The sequence below is a fragment of the Oryza brachyantha genome, chromosome 1 (assembly GCF_000231095.2).
Source record: "Oryza brachyantha chromosome 1, ObraRS2, whole genome shotgun sequence".
Lineage (NCBI taxonomy): Eukaryota > Viridiplantae > Streptophyta > Magnoliopsida > Poales > Poaceae > Oryza > Oryza brachyantha.
The window spans coordinates 2,859,603-2,879,419 of record NC_023163.2 but is presented as its reverse complement, the minus strand read 5'-3'; the positions used below and the strand labels follow the sequence as shown (position 1 = coordinate 2,879,419).

General features: G+C 46.0%; 2 protein-coding genes across 2 annotated transcripts; both read right to left on the bottom strand.

The window, feature by feature from the left end:
- Positions 1 to 66: 66 nt before the first annotated feature.
- On the bottom strand, positions 67 to 3,739 carry LOC121054248. The gene is made up of 2 exons (XM_040523484.1): positions 3,640 to 3,739; positions 67 to 3,470 (listed from the first exon to the last, which is right to left on the bottom strand). The coding sequence occupies exon 2, from the start codon at positions 3,466 to 3,468 to the stop codon at positions 196 to 198; it is 3,273 nt and encodes a 1,090-aa protein (XP_040379418.1). The 5' UTR covers positions 3,469 to 3,470; positions 3,640 to 3,739; the 3' UTR covers positions 67 to 195.
- Positions 3,740 to 5,856: 2,117 nt separating this feature from the next.
- LOC102711030 (transcription factor NIGTH1-like) lies at positions 5,857 to 8,536 on the bottom strand. Its single transcript, XM_040523477.1, has 4 exons — positions 7,892 to 8,536; positions 7,072 to 7,749; positions 6,869 to 6,945; positions 5,857 to 6,702 (listed from the first exon to the last, which is right to left on the bottom strand). The coding sequence occupies exons 1-4, from the start codon at positions 8,130 to 8,132 to the stop codon at positions 6,121 to 6,123; spliced, it is 1,578 nt and encodes a 525-aa protein (XP_040379411.1). The 5' UTR covers positions 8,133 to 8,536; the 3' UTR covers positions 5,857 to 6,120.
- Between the last annotated feature and the right edge of the window lie 11,281 nt (positions 8,537 to 19,817).

The window sequence follows — 19,817 nt, the reverse complement described above, 5'->3', positions numbered from 1 at the left end:
AGTGTGGTCAAGCACTCAGAACTGAACAGTGCATAAGCTGAACACAAACCAAATTAAGCTGCAAGAAAAAAAAAACTTTATTGGATTTGTAGTAGAGTACATTTTATCAAAGATCTAATAAGAAGAAGAGGAAGAAGAAGAAAGCAGACAAGAACATGAAAACCTAATTAATTAAGAAAGCGAAAGGATCGGTGGCTAGCTGAGGCTGGCGTCTCGGCGGAGGCCGACGCCGTCGTTGACGCCGGAGACGAGCTCGGCCTCGAAGTTGGCGGACGACATGGAGGGCAGGCGCTCGTACACCCGGGAGCCGAGGTGCTGCAGCTTCTTCTGCTGCGTCTTGACGGTCTTGCTGATGATCTTGTAGTTCCAGCGCTGCTGCACGTAGACGGCGGCGGCGAGCGCGACGGCGGCGAGCGGGATGGCGACGTCGCCGAACTTGGAGTAGAAGTCGAGGCTGGTGTTGACGAACTCGTACTCCTCCGCGAAGTAGGGGTTGATCGCCGGCGCCCTGATGTAGTCGTACAGGTGCGGCAGCAGCCTCACCGCCGTCAAGCCGGCGTAGTAGCCGGTCTTGAGCGGCCGGCAGTTGATCCGCCACACCACGTTGCCGACCACCTGCGGGAGGAGGAACAGGTCCTGGGCGAGGCCGATGTACTCCTCCATCGTCACCGCCCACTCCCGGAGCGCGTGCGCCTCGCCGCGCGCGTCCATGTACGACGACTCCCACCTCACCGGCCGCCCCAGCATGCTCACGTAGTGCGCCGCCAGGATCACCATGAAGCCGACGAGGTGGGCGCTGGTGGTGTAGGCGAGCACCCTCCGGTCGCTGGGGACCCGCCCCGGCTCCAGCGGCGACCGCGTCAGCAGCCGGATGCGGGAGCGCCACACCTTCTGCACCAGCCGGAGCGTGAGGAGGAAGGCGGCGAGGATGAGGATCTTGACGATGCAGTCGATGGTCCAGTACAGCTGGCTCTTGTCCACCTCGTACGACGGCGGCGCCGCCGCGCCGCCGTCGGCGCCCGACGCCGCGATCCGCGCGAACAGCGCCTCCGCGCCGGTGATGAGCGGCACGCTGTAGCCCAGCGCCTGCACGCCCAGCATCACCAGCGACACGTACGGCATCACGTCGGTGTGGGACTTGATGTACATCAGCTGGCTGAACTCGGCGGCGATGGCCGCCGACAGCGTCACGATGCGGAGGATCCCCTCCACGCTCCGCCGCGACAGGATGTCCTGCCGCTGCTCCCGGTACAGGATCGGCAGCGTCTGGAGCGCTGTCGCATTGAACCGCAGCGGGTCGCCACCGCCGCCGACTCCGCGCGTGCTCGCGATGTGCACCTTCGCCGTCGGGTTGATCAGCCACCGCGCCGTCGTCGGCGGGTACTCCACCCTCACCTCGATCGAGCAGTCCATGCCTTCCTCAACCTCGCCCATCGACGAGAAGGCTCGCCACGGCGCCTGTATTCTCCGGCAGCCGACGAGGTACATCCGGCCGTCCACCGGGTTGTACACGCCTTCCAAGGACAGCGTCGACACGTTCACGTACTCCTCGCCGGAGAGCGTCAGCTCCGCCGAGACGTTGAGAAGAGCCGTCGCATCCAGCTTCGTCGACGAGGACGGCGACGACGAGGATGACGGCTTGCTACCTCCTCCTATTTCTGGCGTCCCCGGAAACGACCTCGGCGTGGCCCGGCCGATGAGAGATCCAAGCGAGAGCACCTCGAGCTGCAGGAACGGCCGCTCGAACCGCCCACGCGGGAATGGATCCGGCACGGCTGGGACGTGGAGAGTGAGCTCCTCGGCGAGGTTGGACAGGCTCGTCGTCTCGTCGGCGGCGTCACCGGATTTCCTCGGGTAGCTCAGCAGCGACTTGGCGACGACGGTGCCGAAGTCGAACGGCTCGCTTCGCCGCAGGAACTCGCCGGCCTGCTTGGTCTTGGTGTAGCTGTACGCCAAGCTCAGCGGCGCGCCGCCGGAGACGCCGAACCGGCTCCACAGCTCCACCGGGTGCACCGTCCGCTGGAACGTCAGCGGGAAGTGGGCGGCGCCACCGGCGCCGGAGATGCGGGTGATCTGGCCCACCGTGATGCTGCGGCGGGTCGCCGAGAAGGTGGTCTGCACGTAGAGGCAGACGCGCGAGTGGCACGCCTTGTCGCCGACGCCAAGGCAGGCCACCATGCAGAGCTGGCCGGTGGAGGCGCGCCACACGCCCTCGGCGGACAGCGTCATGCCGCCGAGCCCGCTGCGCTTCGCCGCCGTGTACGCGTGCTCCCACGGCGGCACGGCGCGGAACACCGCCGAAACCCTCGCCGAGATCTCGCCGTTGTCGGTCCTCGGCTCGCACCGGACCTCCTGCATGACGATGCTGACGCCGGCGAACCCGCCGTCGGTGGCCTCCACCGCCTTGTCCGTCTCGAACGGCCCGAGCCGCCGGCACAGCGCGTCCGTGGTGTTGCACTTCCAGTTCGGCACGACGGCGAGCACGTCCTCCGACGTGAACCGGTCGAGGATGCCGCAGAACGAGGTGCCCTTGTAGAGCCCGCTGCCGCCGCTGGCCAGCAGGTCGTCGCGGTAGGGGTAGGTTTTGCACGCCGTGCCGACGAGCTCGTCGGAGCCGAAGTTGTAGTTGGAGTAGGCGCCGAGCTGCGAGAGCAGGTGCACGGCGTCGAAGTAGGCGGCGTCGGTCTTGCCGTTGGTGCTCGTCAGCTCGCCGCGGATGGCGCGCGTCCTCAGCGTCAGCGTCTTGGGGTACCGGAGCACGAGCAGGATGTTGCCGTCCTTGGTGATCGGCGGCTGGAACCTGTCGCGGTCGGAGTGTCTGGCCCAGTCCCACGGGTTGGCGGCGTCGCCGCCGCGCTTCGGCAGCACGGCGTCGCCGACCATGCACAGCACGCTCTCGCCGTCGTCGTTCTCGGTGTACACGCCCTCCAGCAGTATCTTCAGCTCGGTGTTCCCGGGCCACACCTTGAACTCCGGCGACACGTACGGCCCCATCTCCGGGGCGGTGCCGTTGCGGGAGATGGCGACGCCAAGCACACCGCTCACGTTGAGCGCCGTCCTCCCGCGGCGGGCCGCGTCGACGTGCGTGAGCGAGAACGACGCGAGCGACAGCGGGCCCGCCACGCCGGCGGCGTCCTCGGCCACGTCGGTGCCGTCGAACGGCATCAGCGGCGCGCCGCCGTCGTGCTTCCAGTCCCCCTTGACGAACGACAGCTCCGGCATGAGCCCGTTGGCGCGGTTGGCGTCGAACGTGAGCTCCGCCGCGGCGGAGAGCACGGACTTGCACTGGCGCTTCACGTCGGCGAAGCGGGCGTACTCGTGGGGGATGAAGGGGCCCCCCGCCACGCCGCCGCCGCCCATCGAGTTCATCTGTTGCCCATCCCGGTGAAACGGATCAAACGACGACACGACGGCGAGCAGCGGCAGCAACAGCGCGCCGACAAGCTGCAGCCTTGTTGCCACCACCATTGCTGCCACAGAAACCAAACTGATGTCACAAATTCGCGAGCTGAACTGTAATCTCACACACACACAAACAAACTCAGATGAATTCAGTAATCTTGCTTTAGACAAAAGTGAGCCAGTGACATCAAAATCTGCACACTCCTTTGGCCATCAGGGTCGGATCAGATCACTGACCTCAACATAGAAATTTCTTGACTGCTCTTCAGCTCGAGACCTTGAGAGTGAGTGGATTACTGGAGCGTCCAAGAACTGTTCACCAGGATGGCTCTAGTACAGAGCATGGATCTTAGAGTCTGACCAGAATGTGGTGTCAGATCTAGAAAAAATTCCTGGACCAGATTGGATCAGCTGGAATCCAATCCCATTGCATTCTTTTCTCTCATATTTTTTCTCAGGTTAATCTCCTTCTGCTTCGTGGAATCAGAGAGGGTTCTTGAGAGAGAGGCACATAGAATATTAGGGTTGACTTCGCGACGAAGTGACCCAGAAACAGAGGGTACTCTCCTAAAAACGAATGCAAATTACCCTGACCAGAGTAACTAATCACAGGATTGCCACTGCTAGTGTGATCTCGCAGTGCCTATGGAGTGGTGGCGTTTTGGTGATTATCTGTCAAGCAGCGGGGTTAAGGTGAGGAAACCGGGGGAGTTGACGAGGTGGCGCGGCCGCCGCGGCGGGCATCGCGGCCGTCCGCCGTGCGGCGGCCCGTGGCGGGCCGGCGAGGAGGTCGCGCCGGCACGTGGCCCGCACGTGCGTGGCGGAGATATTTACTACTTCCGGAGTAGTGCGCTGTCCACCGCTGTTATCTTTTGGGTTGGCCGGCGCCGGAGGAGACGGCCGCGTCTGCAGGGGGACGGGCTCGCCGGAGTAAGGACGGGATGGTCGGTTTGCGGCAAGGAGACGACGAATCTGAGCCGTTGATGCTTTTGTCATATTTTATTATCTCATAAATATATTTTATTATCTCATAAATATGAGTTAGAAATAACAAAAAGAAAAAAATACAAAGATATCCGTTTCAGGGTAAAATATATCCTTTACTTGAATTTTTTTATTTGGAATTTGGGCATTTTCGCGGGTATTTTTTTGACTTTTTAGAAAGTCAAGTTCTTTTTTCATCGGGCGGTCCAGATTAGATCCACCATCTGAATTGGAGATGGATTTTTATCCGGTTTTTTCTTGCATATCCAGATGGATAGAATGGGATATATCACTTTATAAATTTATACGTTTAAATTTCATTTTATAAGTTATAAAAAAATAACAAATTTAAGCATATACTAGTTTCGTTAAATTTGTTGTTTTTTTATATTTTGTAAAAGTCGAGATAGACTTTAATGTTTGTAAAATGACATGTCTCATATTAATCTATCTTTAAATACTTTTAATATTTTTAGTATTTGTAAGAAATTAGTGCATATGAAAATACTTTTCCGTCCAAATTGCATCATTATTCAATTTCCGGCCCAACTAGTTATTTCGGCCCAGGGAATACTTAGCAAGTATTCGAATGTATACGGCCCACCATGGCCCAGTGGGCCTATTTTGTATCACCGGAGTTTCTGTAAGAGAAATATCAACCAAAGTTCTTGTAAAATAAAAGTAGTCAACCCAGCTGATATGTTTGTCTCCTTTAGTCAAGATAGTATAGGAGTTGTGTTGTTTATAGGGAGAGCTAAATTAACTTTAACTCTTTTTCCTTGGCATCTTACTTTTAAAAACTTCCAGTGTTCCAGAGTCTGAATTGCCATCGCAAAAATTCTTGAAAATCGATGTAAATGCGGCCGTTCCTTTTCAAATTGTCAACATTGCTGCCACGGCAGTAAAAGCTGCAATATACCACTACCAAACATACCATTTTGCCATTGCAAAAAAAAAAATGTCATACACTTCTTTACTTGCATACTTAAAACAGAACCAAGCATTTGAAACCACACTTGTCTTTTGGCTTTTAATTATATTTATAAGTCAAAATTTGAATTTTTAACCATAAATTCCAAGTTGATTCTAAGGTTTTTTTGTCGTACTTTATTTTTCGGTCTTAACTTTTATATCACTATAAACACACATATAAAGGTTTTTTCTCACAAATTATTTTCTGCGTGTAAATTTAATATGCCGTTTGTTTTTTTCTAAAAGATCAAAAATATGACGCATCATTCATTTATAATCACATTGCAAAACACACCTGCATTATGCATTAATTATTGGTGGCTCTCCACAATCCTCAACTCAACAACAACAAATATAATCTCCCAAACAATTACAGCTTGCTCATATCAGACATATTTACCACCACCAGATTATTAAAAGCTTTAACATCTGAGAGTCCCCCCAAAAAAGAAACAAAGCAAAGAGAGAACCCCCCCCCCCCCCCCCCCCCCCCCCAAAAAAAAAAGTGAAAAGCCCTCACAAAATCCATCCATAGAGGCATCACATCAGGAGTGAGACAAGCTGAAGCTCCACTCCTCTTGAGCTGAGTTGAGTGAGGAGCTGAGCTGAGCTGGTCGGCTTCCGTTCTCCGCGCGCGCGCGCCAACAAAAAATCACTTTTCCAGGTGAGGCTAATTCGATCCCGGATTAAGGACGGCCCTAGCGCGATTAATTAAGCTAGCTAGCGAGTAATTACGCGCGTGATGGTTTATTGATTAGTAATTTAGTATTTGCTGGTGGTGGCGGTGATCTCGTCGTCGGCGGCGGCGTCGATGGCGCTGTTGGTGGTGGTCGCCGCCTCCATCTCGTTGTCGTTGTCGTCGTCGTCGTCCTCGCGGTCCTGATCTCCCTCGCCCTCCTCGTCGATGCTCTCGGACCTGTCCCTGCACCCGCCGCCGCCGCCGCTGCCACGGTCCTGATCTGAGTCTGTCGGCGACCCGACCCTCGCCGCCGCCGCCGACTTGCTGTAGGTGGGAGCCAGCTGCTGCGGCGGTGGGGGCGGGGGTGGGGCGGCGGCCTGCACCGCGCGGTGGTGCACCAGGGCGGCCGCCGCCGGGTGGTGCTGCAGGTGGTGCACCGCGGCGGCGGGGGGCTGGTGGTGGTGGTGGTGGTAGTACTCCTGCGCCGCCACCGCCGCCGTGTAGTGCGGCTGCGTCGCCGGGTGCCCGCCGTAGATGGCCGGCCCCGCCGCCTGCGTCGCGTACTCCGGTGGCACCCAGATGCCTCCCAGCACCACCAGCTGCGGCGTCGCTGCCGTCGGCGGCGCCGGCGCCGGCATCGGCCGCCGTGTGTGCAACCTATACTTCTGCACAGCAAAAGCAAACACTTTTACATTCTACCCACATGGATCAAAATGTTCAAAAAAAAAGGATCATATTATTCATGTGTACTAGTCAGTTAATTATCAAATTTAACTGTAATTAATAATTAGTAGCATGAGATTTCATGATGAGATTATAATTACAACTCACCTGGAGATGGCTTTTCACCTCATCATTGGTCAATCCATCAACCTTCATCAGCTCGCGAATCTGCTTCGGGGTCGCCACTTTAAATTTGCAATGAACACAACACGAGCAAGAATTAATTTGTCTTTTCATCTTTTGTAACGCGCATGTAATCATGGTGTTTGATGTGTGTCTAGTGGTTCGATCGTGTTCAGGGTGTGGTTTACCTTGAGCGCCGCCGAGAATCTGGAGGGCATTGACGAAGCGGCGGTGCAGCTCCGGCGACCAGCAACGGCGTGCCTTCCGGTGGGGCTGCGGCTGCGGCGGGACGGCCTGGCCGCCGTCCGGTGCCGTCGACGAGGGCTTCCCGCCGTTCTGGGCTTCTCTTGGTCTCCCCGCGGCACCGTTGTTGCTGCCGTTGACGTCGTGCACGTATAGCTTCTTGTCAACCTCGGCGGCAGCGACGGTGATCGTGTCCTTCTCTGCGGGCGCTAGCGCGAGCTCCGGCAGCGCCGCGGCGGCTGACCCGTCCGCCAAGGCGCTGTCCTTGGAGAAGGGCAGGAAGGCGCCGCCGCCGCGCTGGCACGCGCCGCCCCCGCCGTCGAGCGCGCTCAGCTTGGGGCTCGTGTCGAGCGGGTGGTGCTCCTTGGGCGTCTGCGGGCCCTTCGCCGGCGCCGCGTCCGCCGCCGGCGCGTTCCACAGCTGCGCCGACACCATCCAGCTCGCCTTCTCAGACGACACGTTGCCGCCCGCCGCCTTGTCCGCCGCCGACGCCGCCACGTCGATCCCGATGTTCTTGATCGGTATGAACTCCTCCAGAACCAGCGGCCTCGCCACCGCCGCCGCCGCCGCCTGCTGGCTCCCCATCTGGTACGCCTCCAGCTGCTGCCTGTACGCCTCCATGGCTGCATGCATCCAAGCACACGCACACACACACATCAATTCTTTCTAGGGCTACCCTAGCTCCGACCACACGTACCAAGCACAGAGCTCCATGAAATCACCCATGGCCATGGCTATATCCAGCTAATTAGGTTAATCAGTTACCGTGATTGAGCAGCTGCATGCAGAGAGGCAGCTCCCGCTTGAAGGCGTCGATCTTGAGCCGCTCCTCCTCCAGGCGCGACAAGAACTCCTGCAGCTTCTGCGTCGCCTGCCCCGTCGCCGTCAGATGGTGATCAATCACAAGCGCCGCCGCCGCCGTCGCCGCCGCCGCCTGACCCGGGTACGCGCCGCAGTCACCGTTGGGCTTGTAATCTAGGGTTAGGTCAGACGACGAGGAAGCCATGGCAGCAGCAGCTACAGCCACAGCTTCAGCTAGCTAGCTTCAGCCACAGCTTCAGCTTGCTCGAGCTACCTGTAGCTACAGCAACTAGGTCTGATTGATGCAGCTAGTATATTACTAGGTCTGATCGATCGAGTGAGAAGAAGATGTGAGGATCAGATGGGGGAATCGGCTTCTTTTTAACGGCGAGTTTTGGGAGGGGAATGAATGAATTGTATTGAGAAGAGGAGAATAAAGTTGGATTTAGAGGAAAAGAAAAAGGCTAGCTTTGCATGATCTTGCAAGCTACTGCAGATATACACTCTAGCCAGCTTATGGCTAAGCTAGCAGCAGTGAGATAAAGCAAAGGCATGGTAACTTCTTGCAAAGATCAAAGGCAAGAAAGAAAGAGAGAAAAGAAAAGCTTAGTTAGTTCTGCTTCTGTATGCATATGCAGGGAAGGCCAGGTTTTCATGTACTATACTACTATGTACAGGGAATCAACATATCTCCCAACATTACGACCAGATGGGGCCATTTGCATGCAGTTTTGCACCTTGCATGCATTCCCTCTATCTCTCTTAATCTCCCTCTCTCTCTCTCTGCTCCATTCAAACAAAAACTGCTACATGCAAACATGTACCTGCCTCTGAATATCTCTGATCATCAGTGTTTGCAGCATGAGTGCCTGAAAAATCTGAAACTTTTGTTAGCCACGTCTCCCCTTGTCCTGTTCAGCAAAGAACAGAACTTAACAGAGGTAGCTGCTAGTACATGGATGTATCTTTCTTGGGACATTAATTAATTAATTAATCTTATTTTACAGGGACAGAGAGAGAGATGCTGCCTGCCTCATTTCTGTGGTAAGTTCAACTTTTCCAATAAATCAAGAATCTACCGGGCAAATGCAGCAGGGCAAAAGGGGAAAACTAAAGCTTAGCTTGGGGGTGCGTCTGATTCAAGGGATCGAATTAAAGATGAGCTCAAAGCTCAAAGTAGTCCAAAGAGAACCTTGCAAGAGTCTAAGAGAGAACCCAGCTAGGTGTCTTGGAGAATATTTACCTTTTACCTAATATATATATTTGGTTTTAATTAAATGCATTGGGGATAATCACCAGATATACCTAGCTGTGGGAATCACCACCTCTCTCCCAACTCCCCCAACTTGCATTTCAAAAAAATCAAAAAGAAATCTATATTAATACCTAATTTCGACCGAGAATCATCGGTCGATATTAATTCATAGATGCACACAACCAAAACAAACATGGCCAATTAACCATCTTTTTTTTTGTTCCATCTAGGGTTCCAATGGTTGATTCCTGCATGATTAATCAAAGGAGGGTGGAATTGAGAGGTAAAGTAGAACTAAAAGCATATACACACATAATTCAAGCTAGCCCCCCCCCCCCCCTCTGTTCTCTCTTCTCCCAAAGATATGAAAAAGATTGCATGGATGCCCTGGGGTCGATCTCTTTGCTTTGAAAAGGGTGGCTGCATCCCTTCACACACAAGCTCCAAATTCTTCCCTGTTCTTCACCAATGGCAGCATGTGTCATGTGTATATGCATATTGTAACAGTGTGAGACTCATGGACGGACGAAAATCCCAGGCAGAATCACTATTCATTTCATATATATATATATGTGTGTGTGTAAACGCTTCGGTGCATTTTACTGGTAGAACTAATCTCATCCGTTGGTTTCAAACAGTATTTTGGTACTTTGTTAATTAATTGATTAGTAGTATTTTGTAATTTTGTTTTTTGGCAATAAAGATCACAATAAAAAGTACGATATTACCCCTTTAAATTTCTACTACATCTAATATTGTTGGTAGTATAATTTAATCATAGCCGTCCGATAAAAATAGATCAGCGGTGTGGATTAAATTTTACTACCAGTAAAATACACCGGAGTCGACCCGTATATGTATATATATGGTATAGCTAATTAAGCTAGGGCAGGACTGGGACTGGCAGAGACACACACTTTGCATTCAGAAGGTAGGGAATATATCAGCATGGGTGAAGCAAGGAATATCTAATAGGCTTTGGGGAGGGAGAGATATATGAATGAAGTGAAGAAACACAAACACACACACAAAAGGACAGCACAAAGGAAAACATGGGTGTCCTTTTAGAGAGAGAAGGTAGGGTGGAGAAGGGAAGGGGAGAATGTGAGAATCTCCCTGCTGCTACTACTCTTGGCTTTTGAGAAAGTGGGGAGGAAGCTAAGAAGATTCTCTCTCTCCCTCTCTCATACATGGAGCAAGTTTAGAGAGAGAAAGGTGTATGTGTGTGTGTTTAGTGCATCGAATTCCCTGTGCAATAATTAGGGTTGGTCGCTTTCTCGGGGCAATCTTGAGGTACAAGACTCCAATCCCTACCTTTTCCCTGGATTCTCTCAATGTCTCTCTCTCGTCGTACTGCATGCCATGCTCTCTCTCTCTCTCCTACGTACAGGCTACACGTACCTATACTAGCTCGTATGTATACGTATATATACGCTCTAAGTGGATCACCCGTACATATGTTTAGGTATGTATGTGCCATGCGTGGTCGATCGACAGAAGAATATTCGCGTACAACCTCGGTGCCATCATGTTAATTTGAGCGGTACGTAATTAATCTTGCAGTTTGGTGGTGCTCTTTTCTTTGCGAGGTTTAAGTTTTCTTTATTATATGATTTTGTGATGGTTATTTAAAATATAAAATAATAAACTACTACAGAACTAACAAATTACGTTAGAAAAGTAAAATGATGAGTTTTCATATAGAAAATATCTACATAAAAATGTTTTAGGAGCTTGAAAAGCATGCCCGTACAAAACTAAAATCCACAGTGAGAAAAACGGGGCTAGCGTAGATGCGGTGTGATGACTACGGGTTCATCTTTTCCGTTTTTCGAGGAAAAAATCAAACGCTATATTTAAGTACAGAAAATAATCTAGAAATAAAACTTTTAAACAATCTAAAAGTAAATACTGAAAAATTAACTACGATGTAAACATCTCAAAATCAATTATAAATTTATGGATTTTGTAACGTACACTTAAATGATCGTGAGACGTCCATTGCTTTAGATCTAACATACCTATTTTTGTTATACTACACCGCTTGCTAGTATGTATAGTAGAAATTCTATAAGAGTAAAATTAGAACTGAAATGTATAACTCTAGGATAAAATTATGTTTCATATATCATTTTAAAATAGATAAATTGATAAATATATTTTACCAAAGTTTGGAAATAAAAATATTTAATATACTTCAAAATATATAGTTAGAGATAAATTTTACTACACTACTACCACTACAGGTAAAAGGTACCATAATATTATCCTAAATTAAGACTAAAAATTTAAACTTTAGCTAAGTAAAAGCCAAAATATTAGGGTGCTATTATTTATGAATCTATGCCAGAGTTTTGCTCTTCGCGGTCGTTAATTAAACGTTTTGCTCTACGGCAGATCCGATCCGACGATCAATGAAGTCGATAAATATAACCACGATAATAATCTTTTCTAAGGTGGTGTTTAGTTACCAAAATTTTTTGGCAAAAACATTACATCGAATCTTTGACCGAATATCAGAAGGGGTTTTCGAACACGAATAAAAAAGAATTTCACGGCTAGCCTAGAAACCGCGAGACGAATCTTTTGAGCCTAATTAATCTGTCATTAGCACATGTTGGTTACCGTAGCACTTATAGCTAATTATAAACTAATTAGGCTTAAAAGATTCGTCTCAAGATTTTTTTCATAACTGTGTAATTAGTTTTTTGGTTCATCTATGTTTAATGTTTTATTTAAATGTCTAAAAATTCGATGTGATGTACTAAACAAGGCCTAAATTGTCTACCCATCGTTTAACCGAAAATACGTGCGGAGAAGATGCGTGTGTACCGTACGCACACAGCCAGTTACACACAGTAGTGTAGTGGTCTGGTCTGACCGTTGTGAGCTTTAGGCAGGTTGTCCTGGTGACACGCGTCGTACGTGGTGGCCCTGCCCAAATCGTCCTCTGAATATCCCTTTTGTCTGGCCCGACGCCAAGAATATTCTCATCCTCCTCCTCTCTCTCGACGTCTTTACGCATTTCTCTCCTCCCCATGCATACTTGTCTCCCTCGCGTTTTTTTTCCCCTCTCTCTTTTCTTCTTATCTCTCGATGAATTTTATTTTTCGCTCGCCTTTCCACACCAAATTCCTCTTCGGCTAGCGCTTTGCCGCCGTTCTCGCCTCGGCCTTCGAGCCAATGAACATGGATCGGATCTTGCATGGTTGGGTTGCTGCGTTGTGCCCAGCTCACCAAATTCCATTGGGCTCATGCATCCTCTGGTCAATCGATCGATCGACCGACCGAGGTTTAATTACTCGAGTTTAAACTTTTCGTTCTCTGGTATTCAGGGTGTTTTTTTTTTTGGGTTATGGTCGCTGTTCAGATTTTCAGAATTTCTCTGCCTCGGTTCCACATGCACGACAGTTATATCAGTATTGGTAGCATAGGCGGAGCCAAAAATTTTACTAGGACTCAATTAGTTGAATTTATATAATCTTATAATCTTTGAAGTTTAAGAATGGAATTTCAATATATATTTAGGATCAGAAGTAGAGCTACAGCCCTATCTATCCTATTTCTGTATCCACCCCTGATTGGTAGTGATGTAAGAATGAATGCTGAAAATAAATTTTAATTAAAAAATCTTAAAATTAACTTCGAATTTAGGGTTGAAGATTTAATTTTTGTCATATAAGTATGAGTAGAAACAAAAAGATAAGGATGCCAATGTTTGTGTCAGACAGATATATGAAATTCGTTTCGGATCACATGAAAATAGGAGCAACAAAAAATTTAATGTAGAGACCAGGGTTGTGTTCTTTCCGTAGATGAAATATGAATGATTATCTAAACTTTGATAGCGATATAATGATGTAATTAAATACTACAAGGTTAAAAATATACTTTAGAAAAAATAAAATGATGAACTTCTATATAAAAACTTTTTTTAAAAGAAATACACCGTTTCACAGTTCAGAAATTATGCGTGTAAAAAACGACGAATAATCTTGTGAAAAGAACACAAGGTAAGCTAAATTTCAGTACTCTCTCATTTTCAGATATAAGCATTCTCACACAAGCATGAATATGATTTTCAGTAGATAACGACTACCCATTTAATTTTCACCAATCTTATATCTCAACCAACTTTCTACTTATAGACTTTTCGACATGAGAGTATATTTTCAATCCAATCTTGATCTCTGCCTAAAATAATTAGAAGCACTAGGTTATTTCGAAACAGAACAGAATGCACAACATTTAAAAATAGGTATACTTACGTAGGCATACTTGAGTTTGCAAATTTTATAAACTTACCGGTTTTATAACCTCGTACTTTTTTGAAAATACAGTACAACACAGACGCTCGCAACGCATACACACTCTTCCCTATGAATGTATACACACAAACCTTACCCCTATGAGCACCTCCGAAACCTAGTCGGTACATCATAGAGATTGATAAAGTCACCACAAACGCCTCGCTATCGACGGGTACTTTTTGTCTATATGCACTTCTACATACAGTGGTACATATGCCAAATGTAATTAACTCCATTGCTTAATGAAATGCCCATTGATTGGGAATACAACTTGCTGGAGGAGACGTCCCTATGTTGTAATCGGAAAGAAACAGTCCAGAGAGCACTGAAATGTGGGCCCCACGTAAGGTGATTCCGCGGTTTGCGTGCATGCTTGGGGAATAATGCAATGTGGGCAGCAATACGGGAAGGAGAAAAATAAAGGAACGGCCAGTGCTCATTAGGAATCCAAAGGGATGCTAATTGTCACCGGTTAAGGTTCTAAGAGTAAAGCACCATCCAACTTTGGGTGTGATAAAAAAAAAAAGCCAAACAACATATTTGCAAGCAGAAAATAATTTGTGGATAAAACTTTATATATGTATTGTTGGTGATTTAAAAAGTAATGCTGATGAATAAACTTTGACGAAAAAACCTTAAAACAACTCTAGATTTAAGGTTGTAAATTCAAATTTTGATATATAAGTATAAGTGAAAAGACGAGGTTGTTTGATCGAATAGCGAAACCGAAATGTAAGTGGAGATCGTCGAGATCCTTGCAGAAAGAGAGGGAATTTTTCTTTAGAGAAGAGAAGAAAAAAATCATATCTTGTTGGGTCGATTCGGATTTGCGTTCTGAATGTTCCTCATATCCTCCTCCAGCTGCTAGCCTAGCAGCTTAGCTACAGCTCTGTGAGTTGAGTGATCGATTGACATTCCGTTGCTTTGCTTTAATTTAATTTGCTTTGCAAGTAGATGCATGGATGCTTAAAGAAAGGAGATGAGATGATTGCTAGCTCTACTGGATGAAATTTTAGGTCTGGATTGCGTCGAGCTCCGCTGATTTCAGATGTAGCGTGAAAACTGCAGTTGATTAATAATTCAAATGTTACGTCAGAGGAGAGTTTCAACAGTCTCTAGTCTTCGCCGTGGAATAATGTCTTCTGGTTCCTGAATTTTGATTTGTTTGTTAATTTGTGCTAGCTCTTATATCTTTTCTTTTTAGGTTTAATATTTTTTGTAATTTTATAATTTATCAACATTAGTTAACTATATCATTCTCTTCTATTCGCAACGCTAAACAGTACTACTAGGAAACAATGAGAACGGCTCCTGCGTACATTTTGGTTTTATTTGATATATTGATTCTGCAGTTCATGTAGGACAAAGTTTATGTAGAGACTTCCTTTCCAGAAAGATAATGAATGATGCATCAAGCAGTAAAACATTTCTCGTAAGGTTGGAGATCGTAGGATCGCAACAGAGTAAAATAACTACCATAGGGAGGGTGAATGGTAGCTAGATCAAAAAACCAAATCTTTTCGCGGAAACAAAAGATTACCTTCATAAAAGCCTTACCGAAGCCTCCGGTCGCACTGTGTTTATGCCACCGGTCAGACCGACGTTATATGGCCGGTCAGACCGCTCGCATAACCTCGGTCAGACCGACGTTGTGTGGCCGGTCAGACCGTTAGCCTACCTGCGGTTAGACCGTCGGGATCCTGATAAAACGCCGATCGACAAAGCTTCAAGATGCAGATTGAATCTCTCAACTTTTATTGATTAACCAGTGTTTACAAAGTTCATAGAAAACACTCTTAACCAAAACTTTCGATCTAAAATCGAAATAGAGTCGAAAGCCTAACTTTTTCTCTCAAACGGCACAAAAAAGCTCTCCAGAGGCATACCCTTGGTACCTATTTATAACCTCGACATGGGTATGTAAGGCCCACGTATCTAGCATGAATTAGGACTCTCAATCTCGTGGAAAACCAATACTTATCCGTAACTAACCATATCTCTATCTCTAATACAACAAATCTTCTCAAATCCGGACTCTATCCGAACTCAACTTCCATATCCCATACGCACACAATATCTCCATCGTATGCCACATGAAATCTTCACCACCACGTGCATTGAACTCTAGCATAAGTATCCCGCATGATATCTTGACCGCCGGACGTCAACTTATCTCCAAATTGACTCCCGATCCATCACCGGCAATACTCTCCCGAGACATCAAGTCACCTACATATGAATCAAACAAAGAAACCATATTCCGATACCAAGCTATCTCCAACTTGACTCATGATTAGTAAAACAACAGTACCCATACGTATAGAAAACAACTAAAAATCGAATTCACGAAGAACAAATCCGAAATCGAAAAGAAAACCGAAAGCTAAAACTTTCGAGGCTGACCTGCCGGTCTGACCGCCCAGATACTTGCGGTCTGACCATAGTTATCTGAAAGATCTAACCGCCCATATATCTGCGATCTGACCGCCCGATCATTTTTCAAAAAACATTTAACTCGCACACCACCAATTTATTCATCACAAAAACATATAGATCACTCCTTGATCTTACAGAGATTAGCTTCCCTTTTTCCTCTTCACTCGCATTAGTTAACCTTTAGTACAAGCAACTCCATCACTTCTGCTTATGGTTACAAGCTAAAATTTAAATTTTTAATCTTAAATTTAAAGTAGATTTTTTGAGTTTTTTCATCTTAGTTTATTTTCCAGCTTAACTCTTAAATCGTTGACAACACACATATAACCTATTATTTATAAATTATTTTTTATTTATAAATATGTTGTTTGCTCTTTTCTTTGCCATCGTCTCCTAGATCTACTGGTAACATTACTCGAGTTAATCTTCGAGAAGTAGGACACTGCTGTCAAACTAAAAGTTCAGAACCTGCTACTCTTCACCGTTTAATCCCATTGATTAGCTCCCGTCTTTTCCCCCGACATCGAAGATGCTAGCCACGCTAACCAAAATCAAATCCCTGAAACGCCACTGCTGTGACGACCTTGTGCGTGATTCCTTCATGCTTCTGCGAGGTGTTTTTTTTTTTTGCTTGCCTGTGCCTCGCTGCCTCTGAACCCAAGTCATTCGCTGCATTTGTTTCCTACTGTACAGTGCCTGATGCTTTGGCTACTAGCTAGCTGCAGATCAGCCTTCTCGAGCAGTAGGCTTTATGGATCGATTCTTCCGTACCACAAGGAGCCATGAACAATCCATCCATTGCAACACACGGTAGATGCAAAGGATCAGCATGGAACTGGGAGTATATTAACAAGTCTGACGAGCAGTGACAAGCCGAGTCATTTTCAGACTTCTTTGTGTTTGCAGCTTGTTTTTGTTCTCCAGTAGTTGTTGGTCTTGGCAGGTCTTGTTGGCTCGGTAGTTAGGTGGTGTTTAGATTGAGAAAATTTTTGGGAGAAGCGTCACGTCAAATGTTTGATCGGATGTCGGAAGGGGATTTCGGACACGAATGAAAAAACGAATTTCACGGCTAGCCTAGAAACCACGAGACGAATCTTTTGAGCCTAATTAATCCGTCATTAGCACATATTGGTTACTGTAGCACTTATAGCTAATCATAGACTAATTAGGCTCAAAAGATTCGTCTCAAGATTTCTGTGCAATTAGTTTTTTAATTTATCTATATTTAATGCTTTATTTAGGCATCTAAAAATTCGATGTGATGTTTTTGAAAAAAAAATTTGAAAACTAAACAAGGCCTTAGTATACCTCATAAGAATTCAGAGGGTTACCTAGTGGTTCTGTACTTCTGCAGGAGAACAATTCCTGAACTCTGACTGAAATCCTTTTTCCTGAACACTCCTGCATGCTGCTGTGCAGTTTGCCTTGACATAGCTGAGAGTGCATTTCATTGACTGGAGTAGGGCTAGCAGTATATGGCACAAATCTTTCTGTGGTCACTTTATATGCTGCTATCCCCCCCTAGCTGCCAACCTTTGCCACAGAATTCAGAGTCCAACTCTTGTCATTTCTGAATACACATTGCATCCATCCATCCATCCATTCACCATCCTTAGTGCTGCTCACTTTTACCCCATGCCACCAATCACTTGTCTCATTGCCTCTTGGAACCTATGGACACTGCAGGCAGCAGTTTGGGCTCCTAAACCCAAGGCAATCATTTGGTGGTAGATCCTGCCATGGCTGCAAAACAAGACAGATGGTAGAACCAAAGAAAACAAAATAGTACTGTACTGTACTGCTCAAAACAACATGCATTGTGATAAGGTTAAGAGGAGAGGGATCTATGCTGCTGAGCTAGTGAGCTTTAAAGGGTTTTCAAGGGAAGGTGCTTGCAGATGTCAAAGACAAAAGGAAAAGATGGGAGAAAAGAAGCATCTTGGAGCAAGGAAGGGAATCCATATTCCATCCATACAACCACAACGCAAGATGAATATGAATATGAAGAAGAAGAAGAAGTGTGCTTTCAAAGGGGCTTTTTAGGCAGTCAAGTAAAGTAGCTGCATTGCAAAAGGCTTTTCTCGGGGCTAGTAGAACGGGAGTGAGGACACAGGCAGGAAGAAGCTCATGGTGACCCAAATCTTGGAAGGGGATTCTATACGTGGAAATGGATTTTAAACTCTCGTACATCCTTTTGTCGTTTGCATATTATTTAAATGTTTTTTTTCAAAAAACTAACAAGATTGATTGATATGTGATATATATCACTGTACAAATATGAATTTTAAATTTGACATCTGCGAGTTCTAACAAAAACGACAAATTATATTCCAAATACATAGATATACATACATGCGCATGTTTGTGATATATATATATATATATATATATATATATGTGCAACCTATAGATGTCAAATATGAATTAGCATGTTTGTGAAATTATACATCACGCATCAATCTGCTTTATCATTTTTTTCTAAAAGAAAATCGGAACTATCTAAAATGACATGTAAAAAGCGAGAGAACGTCCTGAGTTTAAAATGATTTCCCTTACCGCATGCCATGCTGTTGTCTAGCTGGGAGCAGCCGATACCTACTGACTGCTAATCACTGATCAGTGTCTGGCTACATGCAATGTGGCACAGCTGCTAGCAGATATTGATCGGCGTCGATCTATGAAAATCAGAGAGCTTGTCACTTGCAAGTAAAAACTGCCAGAGGTTTTCTACACTCTCTGCGTTAAAATCCCTCGTAGTAATTTTGACATTTTTTTTTGTTGAGACTCATAGATTCATGAGCCTTTTGTTGCATTGCTTGATTGCATTTTAGCGATTGGTGATTTTTTTTTAAACAAAATCTTTTTGACGCAGCAATGATCCAAAGCGATTTCTCCTATACGCTAACGCTACACATGGGCCGTGGGTCAGAGGGGTAAATTCTGGCGAACCCACCACGTAGCTAGTCAGCTTTGGGCCGGCCCAGTTTCGTTAGATGTGGGCCGCTCCAAGCTGGCTAGAACAGCTTAGCTCAGCCCACCGTGCACCCAGCCCAGCTTCACTTCAACCGGCAACCGCAGCCCTCTTCGAAGCGAAAAGGCTAATACGCGTGCGGAGAACCGTATTTTTTTTTATTTTATATGTATAAAGTTTTTATATATAAATTTATATGTCTTAATTATATATATAATATTTTTACCTATGTAGATTTTTATATAAAAAGTTTATATTTATAAAGATATATATACACACACGTAAAGTTTGTACATCTAAAATTCATATGTATAAAGTGTATAAAGTTTATATTTATAAAATTTATATGTCTAAAATTTATGTGTATAAATTTTATATATCAAAATTTCGCATATATTTACATGTATGTGTATATGTATAGGTATAAGTTTATTTATGATATACTCGCTCCGTCCCACAGTTTTGCACGGTTTACATTCAACATTTGATTGTGTGTCTTATTTAAAAAATATGATCAATATTTTTATTGTTATTATATGATAAAACATAAATAATACTTTGTGTAATGATACTTCAAACATTGCATGCGGAAATATGCAGTTATATTGGAACGGGGATAATAGATTGAGGCCACGTTCGATATATGGGGTGGTAAGTTAACTTATTCGATGCGGAAAACGTAGTAATAGATTAGTATATGATTAATTAATTATTAATTATTAAAAAATAGAAAATAGATTAATATGAATTTTTAAAACAACTTTTCTATAGAAAATTTTTGCAAAAAATACACCGTTTAGCAGTTTGGGAAGCGTGCGCGCGGAAAACGAGGAAGACAAGTTAACTAACCAGCCCGGCGAATGCTTTCGACATGGACAGCCATTAAGAGGTTGTTTAGATAGGGCTAAACTTTTTAGC